General features: G+C 32.0%; 1 protein-coding gene across 1 annotated transcript; it reads left to right on the forward strand.

Annotated features, from left to right (window-relative positions):
- Positions 1 to 250: 250 nt before the first annotated feature.
- On the forward strand, positions 251 to 9,005 carry LOC100926104 (cytochrome P450 7A1). The gene is made up of 6 exons (XM_003759756.3): positions 251 to 424; positions 1,408 to 1,648; positions 2,883 to 3,469; positions 5,271 to 5,401; positions 6,462 to 6,637; positions 7,245 to 9,005. Exons 1-6 carry the CDS (start codon positions 339 to 341, stop codon positions 7,542 to 7,544), a joined length of 1,521 nt encoding a protein of 506 aa, XP_003759804.1. The 5' UTR covers positions 251 to 338; the 3' UTR covers positions 7,545 to 9,005.
- Positions 9,006 to 9,246: the final 241 nt, after the last annotated feature.

Genomic DNA, 9,246 nt, shown 5'->3' on the forward strand with positions numbered 1-9,246 from the left:
ATTACAGTGGCTAAACTTAGGTGATAGGTCAACATATTTCTGAGAGACCTTCAATTTATCAAGTATTGCAGCTCTTTGATTGTTTTGGAACCTTTCCTCATACCTATGGACTTAGTTCAAGGCCACTCTTATAACTGTCCAGCAGATACTGCTTTTTTTTTTTTTTGGATCCAGATAGAACAAGTAGTAAATTGTTTGCTTTGGCCATTTATGTTCAGGTTAATGAATCTATGTTCTCCCATATATAAAAACGTATGCTGAGGTCTTTGTTCAATATTTCCTTACTCATTTGAATTCAGGTTCTTCAGCTTCTCAGAAGTTTCCTGTAGGATTCCAAAATGTTGACAATATCAATATCTTTGATCTGGGGTTTTGTTGTAGCTGTTTGTTGTTGCTTATGGCTTATTATTGGAATAAGGAGAAGGTAAGTAGTGTTTTACTTTTATGTTACATTTAAGTTTATTTCATTTGAGACTTGTTTATACTTGATATCATATCATGTTTACTTTTTTGCTTAGACACCAGTGTTTTCTAGCGTTTGTTCATTTTTAAAGTCCCTTTTAATAGCCTCTAAAGAGTCATAGATTTTCTCTGGGCAGTCTTCACAGTCTTTGGAGTGATTTCAATAAGGTGAGAATTCCATTTTAATTATAGATATGTTCAGTGGAGGTGATAGAAAAAGAAAAATATCAATAAAAATGAAAAACAACTCGTGCACACATACATAGATCATAAGAATACATAAAATCATCTTTCCAGTAGTGTATAAAGTGGACATAAGTGAGAAGAGACTTGAGGTAAAGTAACCTATTAGAAAGCTATTATAATAACCTAGGTAAGAAATGATGAGAACTTGAAATAAAGAGGTAGCTGTATGAGTAGAGAGAAGGAATAAGGAACAAGATGTGCAGGAAGTTATTGCAAGATTTGGATGTGTGGGATGAAGGAAAGCCAAGAAGTAGAAATTTTGTTAAAGTTACAAATCTGGAAAACTGGAAGAATGTTGGTACCTTTGACAGAAATAGGTAAGTCTGGAAGAAAGCTAGATTGGGGCAAAATGATAATGAGTTAAGTTTTATAAATGTTGAGTTCTGAGTCATTTCTAGAACATCAAGTTCAAAATAATAGTCAATTGTAAGGCAAGTTAGGTCAAGGGAGAGGATGGGACTGGATATATAGGTCTGGCAGTGGACACGGAGATGTTAATTAAACCCAGGAAAGCTAATAAGGTCACTCAGAGAGAATGCATATATGTTAGGTCAAATACATATTCTGATACAAGAATAGTACCACATTTACATATGAGATCTTGAAGCAGATTTTTGGAAAGCTTATGCTGAATTTTATGGTTTGGAAAAACCTAATTGGCCATGCTCAACCTCTCTGGTATGTATTTTTCTCTTTCAGGCGATTAGGAGAACCACCTCTGGACAATGGGCTAATTCCATATGTAGGCTGTGCTTTGCAGTTTGGAGCTAATCCACTTGAATTTCTCAGGACAAAAAAAAGGAAATATGGTCATATTTTTACATGCAAACTAATGGGAAAATATGTACATTTTATTACCAATCCTTTTTCATACAATACAGTATTGCGGCATGGAAAATACTTTGACTGGAAAAAAATTAACTACGCTACCTCTGCAAAGGTAACAATTTTTAAAATTTCAATTTAAATTTCTATCACATTATTCTTCATATACACCCAGTTGACTATGTGACTATTTCTATCCTTAATCACCAAGGCCCTCTTCTTAGGTCTCATCCTAACATTATGGGGTCTCTGAAATCAGCAAAGTAGAAGCTCTAACATGGCCCATCAAGCTAGAAGTCTTTGAGAAGAGGCCTGGAAATACCCTGGATTCTCCTAATCTGAGGGCCAACCCAACTAAATTTGGAAAGTCTTTTTATAAGCAGGCTGTCTACCTGTGACAATTCTAAAAACTTTTTCTTAGTCACAATGGTGACTGTTAAATTTAATTTTTTTTTTACTTCTATGATGCCTGATTGCTAATTTAAAAAAATAACAACAATAACAATAACATAAAGCCTTAAATGTAAGTTTATTGAGTTAGGTATTGTGGAAAATATAAAGAAGCAACCTTGACTTCAAGAAGCTTAAAATGTAGTTGAGGATAAAAGACACATGAATTGTGACATATGCAAGACACATAAAGAGAATAACAATAGAAGACAGTCTATCCCAAGTTCCAAATGTTTTAAAGTTAATTTTAGAGGAAACAAAGCTGCAAATAAATTCAACAAGCATCTTAAAGCATTGTCTAATGTTGCAGGCACTGTCCTTAGTGCTGAGGACTCAACCTTCTTATATTCTACCATGAGAAATTCAGATAAGGAAATGCAAACTATAACAGCAAATTCAAAGCAATTTGGCAAGATGAAGACAGAAACTAAGAATAGTTAGTAATGAAGAATAGGCATGGAGATGGTATCCAAGGGAATAGAAAATCATAGATGACAAGGATATTAGAATAAAGTATGTCTAAGAATCAGTAGGAAGAGCAGTTTAGCTGTGGTAGAGTATATGTTGCACAAAGTAAGAAATAAAATTATAAAGGTAATGCCTTTTGAACAGCATAAATTCTGAGCAAATTTATAATTTACTATTCTATAACCTATATAAAATATATGACCTTGCATGTTCAAGAAATAATTTACTTACATAAAAGAATCACTTTGACTATAGAATATTTAGGGTTCTTAACTTAAAGATTCCCCATCTTCACAATATTTGTAAACTCTGAAACATTATGCTTTTCATGTTTTGTGTGCAAATATCCTTGGCTATCATTTCTATTTTTAGCTTATTCATGGTATTATATTAGGCTTTCATTTTCTCACACATATTTTGTTTGATGACAGGCATTTGGGCACAGAAGCATTGATCCCAGTGATGGAAATACTACTGAAAATGTACATGAGACTTTGATTAAAACCTTGCAGGGAGATGCCTTGAATTCCCTCACTGAAGCCATGATGGAAAATCTCCAGTATGTCATGAAGCCATCAGTTCTTTCCAAAACAAATCCTGACAGCTGGGTGACAGAGGGCATGTGTTCCTTCTGCTACAGAGTGATGTTTGAGGCGGGTTATTTAACTCTCTTTGGCAAAGATCTTACAAGGCAAGAAGTACAGAGAACATTCATCCTAAACAGCCTTAATAACTTCAAGCAATTTGACAAGATATTCCCAGCCTTGGTGGCAGGGCTTCCAATCCATGTGTTTAAGAATGCTCATAATGCAAGGGAGAAATTGGCTGAAACGCTGAGGCATGAAAATCTACAGAAGAGAGATAATATCTCAGAACTGATCACTACTCGCATGTTCCTGAATGACACATTGTCAACCTTTGATGACATGGAGAAGGCAAAAACTCACCTGGCCTTACTTTGGGCAGCTCAAGCTAATACACTCCCTGCTACTTTCTGGTGCTTATTTCACACAATAAGGTAAAATAACATCATTGATGCAGAAAGAAGGAAATTTACCTTTTCAACTATTAGCATTAAAATACTTAGAATTCTTGTCCTGTCATCAATCAGGGACTGAAAGCTATAAGCTAAATAGGAGTGCCTGCATTTAAGTCCATGATGCATTTTATAGTATTTATTTTTTTTAAACCTTATGTTCATCTTTTTTTAGCTTGAAGGGACTGGGCTAGATGATCTTGAAATCTTAAAGGAAGGGATATTTCAGACAGGTACTGGGGCAATGTTTCATTTTTATAGGCTTTTACTTTTCCCCCTCAAATATCTATTGTGCCCTTATCATTCATTCTGATAATCACATAACTCTTGATTCATTATCATCTTTTAGTCAATCTTGTAGAACTTAAACTTAATCTTTTTCATATATATGTATATACATTATCCTCTTACATTTTTATTATATGTCATTCCTTTATGTTTATGTATTATATATGTTGACATATATAATATATTCATCATATATAATGTGATTGCTTACTACTCAAGGAAATTGGCAGAGCTCTTCAAATCTATGAAAATACTCTGTGTCCAAATATTACAAAGAACTGACTTTTCAGTAAAGTAAAATCATGAAATGGATATTGTATAATTAATACCAGTAACAATTTACACTGATATGGCACCTTGAAATTCACAAAGTGCTTTCCTGATTACAGATTTTACATTGATTGTTCTCTTTTTTTAGGAGAGAGAAAACTGGCTCCAAGAAATTAAATGATGTACCCTAGGATCCCAGCTACATTATACTTTCTCCTGACACCAAACCCATTGCTCTTGACCATGCTGCAATTCCTTACAACTGTATAGTCAACATATAGCTAACACTCTTCAGCCAAATATATCTTGTCAACTAACTTCTATTTTATAGCACACACCTCTTAACATGGAACTCATGCATAAAATGAAGCCATGTGAGAATTTTTATGTGTTAGTTACCCTTTGGCAATTCAGAGTGCTGTTGCATAATACTTTTGTAGCAGCAGAAAATTTCTTATTCTGGCTGAAACCATAGAATCATAGACTTTGAGAGGCAATGAGGCTTGGCAGATTGAGTTCTGGATATGGAGCCCCAAGACTTTTATTTAATACTCTTTTTGGCACTTCATAGGCAAGTCATTAATCTTTAATCTTCTGTTTTCTCATCTTTAAAATGACAACAACAATAACAGCAACAATAGTTGTAATACCTAGCCCAGAGTTGTTGTGAGGGTCAATTGAGATAATATTTATAAAGTGTTTTTTAAATTCTAAAGTACTAAATGGATATCTGCTATTTTTATTCTTACAAATTTCTAGGAGGGGAAAATAACCTTAAAGATTTCAAGATCATCTATCCCAGTCTCTTCATGCTAAAAACGATGAAAATAGGGTTTTAAAAGTGAATGCTGTTTTCTATTTGAAGCTTTGGCAGAATAATATAGGACATATAGAATGACTCTTATAGGTTTTTTTTAATCTTAAGTGAGACCTTTTCATAAGCTACTTAGCTTCTCCTACCCCTTATGAGAAACAATACTTTTCAGTGATGGTACTATATTTCTATATTACAAATTTACTTCTAGCCAATGACAACTAAATTGGAATATCATGTACTTTCCCAGGATTCACCTAGTTTTGACCAGATATTTAAGAGAAGACTAAAAAACCCAACCCAATTTAAATCTACATTTCGATATACATTTCATTTTGATGTAATGAAAACTAACATTCTATGCATCTTTTCCTTCCTTTTCTTTTCTTTTCTTTTCTTTTTTTTTAACAGGAGTCCAGAAGCAATGAAGACAGCTACTGAAGAAGTCAGAAAAACTTTAGAAAATTCTGGTCAAAAAATTAGTTTTGAAGGCAAACCTATAAGCCTGAGCCAAATGCAGCTAAATGATATGCCAGTACTAGGTATGCTTTCCATTTGCATTGCCACAGAACATTTTCCTAATGTTTTATTTTCTATCTTATTAAGCTAAGTGAATTGGACAATAAGAAAAATTATTTAAAAGACATGACCTTTGACTTTCAACAAAAAGCAATCAAAGGGCAACCAACAGATAAAAATGAGAGCAAAGGATTACTGCCAAGGCTTACTTTTTCTGCTTAATTTAGAATAACAATTTAGTTTTTTTATTATCTATTTCTTTTTTACTTTTATTGCTTTTTTTAGGCAGGAAGAATTCCTATATGACTCCAAATATTCATTTGTAAAACCTGTAACAAATTAATGTTCTAAGCTTTAGTTAAACACATGCCAAAATATCCATCTGTATAAAAGTGGAAAAATTCAGTTTGTTTTGTTTATCCAGTGCCAAATAACTGGATATTTATAAATACTCACAAATGATTGGCTGAAATTTAATTTTTTTATCCAGATGTTTGATATAATGCACATGTAATCATGTATTATCATTCCATAGGATTATTAAGTCCAAATTCTTATTGATTAGAATTTTGTCTTTAAAGATCAAAAGATCACACTGGACCTTGACTTTCTGATTCAAAAATTCATCCAAATGATGTACAATAATCAGTAAAAATAAAGCAGCAACAAAGAGAAGTCAGAAAAGTCTGATGAAAAGCTTATCTTGTCGTATTCTGTTTTTAACTTCAATCTTCTATGCTCATCTGCTTTTTATTTTGTCTAAGTTTTGTTATGAATTTGCAGACAGTGGGACCTAAATAAATATTCATAAAATTGTAGAAGTATAGTTGGAAGGGACATTAAAGGATATCTAGTCCATTTCCCTCCTTTTCTAGATAAATAAACTGTGGCCCAAAGACGTTTAGTGATTTGTCTATAGCTACATAAAGATTGTCAGAGCCAGGATTTAAGCCAACCCAAATAATCTCTTTCCAAACCCAGAACTATTTCCATTGCAAAATGCTTGAATTGAGTTGTTGTGTATTATATGGGATGATTATACCTTGTTAAGTTCTTTAAACACTTGGTTTCTTTATTATACAGATAGTATAATCAAGGAGGCTTTAAGACTTTGCAGTGCATCTTTGAACATCAGAGCTGCTAAAGAGGATTTCACTTTGCACTTAGAGGAGGGGTCATATAGCATAAGGAAGGATGACATAATAGCTTTTTATCCCCAACTGCTGCACTTTGATCCAGAAATCTACCCTGATCCTTTGGTAAGTAATTTTTCCTTAAAGCCACTATCAAAACTGGGCAAAAGCAAACTGAGAATATATCATTGCACAGATCATTCTTTAAGATATTTGATTTGTGTGGTGCTAAAAATTTGGATTGTGGAAACATCTGAATGATTTCTCTCCCTCCTCCCCCCTCCCCCGATTTTCTTTCTGACATTTGGCTTTTTGCAAATAGATAGTTCTGTCATAGATGTAGTACTGGTGATAAGGTTGAAACGTCTTTGTTTTCTCCAAAATGGGAAACATCAATATCATATTTTTATTCCCAATATCCAAGAAACTGTGCTTATTTTAATAGATTCCTATCTTCTAATTCAATCCAACTCAGAAAGCCAATCTACTAGGAAAAGACAGGACAGGAGAGTGATTTAAAAGTCTTTATTATCTATCTTTTCTCATGTGTCCTTGTCATTGGATAAGTTTTGCTCCATTGTAATATTCTTGAGTTACTAAAATACTATTGTGAAGTAAGAGATAAATATAATTCACAACCTTAAAACTCAGGCCAACAAAGTGTGATTAAAGATAATCTAGAAGTTATTTCAAACTAGTTCTTGAGATATTTTTTTCTCCATTGTAATTGCAGGTTTTCAAATATGACCGTTACCTTGATGAAAATGGAAAACCAAAGACCAACTTCTATTATAATGGCATCAAGCTGAAATATTACTACATGCCCTTTGGATCAGGACTGTCATTGTGTCCTGGAAGATTGTTTGCTGTCCATGAAATCAAACAATTTTTGATTCTCATGCTTTCTTATTTTGAAATGAAACTTGTTGATAGTCAAGTTAAATATCCTCCTTTAGACCAGTCTCGTTTAGGTTTGGGCATTTTACCACCAACAAATGATATTGATTTCAAATACAAACTAAAACACCTGTGATTGTTTTACTGAAAGGAGAAGAGAACACTAAGTGATGTTATAAGTCTAGAAAAAGCCATTGCTTCCAGCCAATCTGATGGCAGGCAGAATAAACAATGTTGGACTATAGTCCAACTATAGTACAGTAGGAACAGTAGGATGTGGAGCTGGATTTGTATCTGAGCCTCAACTCCATATTTACTACTTGTTTGGCCATCAACAAGTAAATTATTCACTCTCTAATTCAATTCCCTCATTTGCAAGAGGGGGAAGGGATATTGCAAAAAGTGATTTCAAAGTTCTCTTCAAGCTTTAAATTTGGGTGACAAGATGGGCTCAAGTGTTTCAATAATTCTGTTTTTATTTACTAGTACTTGCTAATAAAGTACGATATCTGAAGAATAATTTTAGATATAGTATAGAATTGTGTTTCTACAGAGAATAGTTTACAACTATTCTTGTTTAAATTGATAGATCAACTTTCTTTCAACCAAGGCCTATATTTTATTCAAAGGGAGAAGGAGCAGAAAATTAGTATTTTTTCAGGAGGAAGGAGTTGCAGTTGGTTGAGGATTTTTTTTTTCCTAAGGAAACTCCTTTTTGTTTATACAAAATCAATTTTTTAAACAAATTTTTTGCAAAATTTTTTACAAAAATCAGCCAACCATTATTTAGAAAAACAAAAAACAAATATGAAAAGCAATTCACGTTTTAGTGAAACTAGCCATCTGGCACGCTGGTTGCTTCTTCAGCTGTGAAAACAATTTTTACAAAGGTTAAAATCAGATATTAAAGCTAAGTGAAAAAATGTCTTTCAACTGTCTTTGGATCTTAAAAATTAAGGCAACGTAATTTTAGTTTTAAAAAGATGATTTCAATGTACTAATAACATTGAACTTTGTTGTAACATATTTTCTTTCATTATGTATTAATTTATTTTTTCAGGAATACCTAGTAAACAGGTATAAGTGATAATATCTCACTTATTCTTATATTTGAACCAATTTTGGCAAGGAGAATTCTTTAGAAAATAAAAGACAATTTCATTTTTCTCTTCAATGAAAAAAGCATGTGGCTTTCAAATAGTGTTTTTTGAAGGTGAATAAGCCAGTCCATTTTAAGTCTGTGGCTATAAAAATACCATGAAGATAAAAATCACTTATTTTTAAAAACTTAGTTTTTAGATTTCATTTTATCATTTTCTACTGCTAAATTAAAAGATGTAGTATAAGTAAAAACATGATAATTTGTGACTATGGATAATAGTGTTTTAACTATTGTGTATAACTTAGATTTGATTTAATATTTTAAGTATCAACTATTATCTATGATGGTGTTATTCCTCTATGTGTATATATCTATGTATAATTTATACTTAGTATATTTCTTGTATATTGTACAGAAAATTTAAGAAAATGACAAAAGTGTATTTTTCTGAAATGACATTCATTTTAACTTGTATGAGTTCATTAAAACTCATTAAAAATAAAAACTATTGCAGGAGTGCTTTTTAAAAACATCTTTTATATTTTGCATATTAAATTATATATATATATATATTGATTTTAATATTTAAATAGATAACTATAGATCTGCAAAAACAATGACTGCATTCACAAAAGAAAAGGCATCACAAGATAAAAAGCAAAATAAATTGACTAATAATAATAAACGTTTATATAATGCTTGCTATGTGCCAAGCAATGTACTAAATATATCATAA

Source organism: Sarcophilus harrisii, chromosome 1 (genome assembly GCF_902635505.1).
Source record: "Sarcophilus harrisii chromosome 1, mSarHar1.11, whole genome shotgun sequence".
Taxonomy (NCBI): Eukaryota; Metazoa; Chordata; class Mammalia; order Dasyuromorphia; family Dasyuridae; genus Sarcophilus; species Sarcophilus harrisii.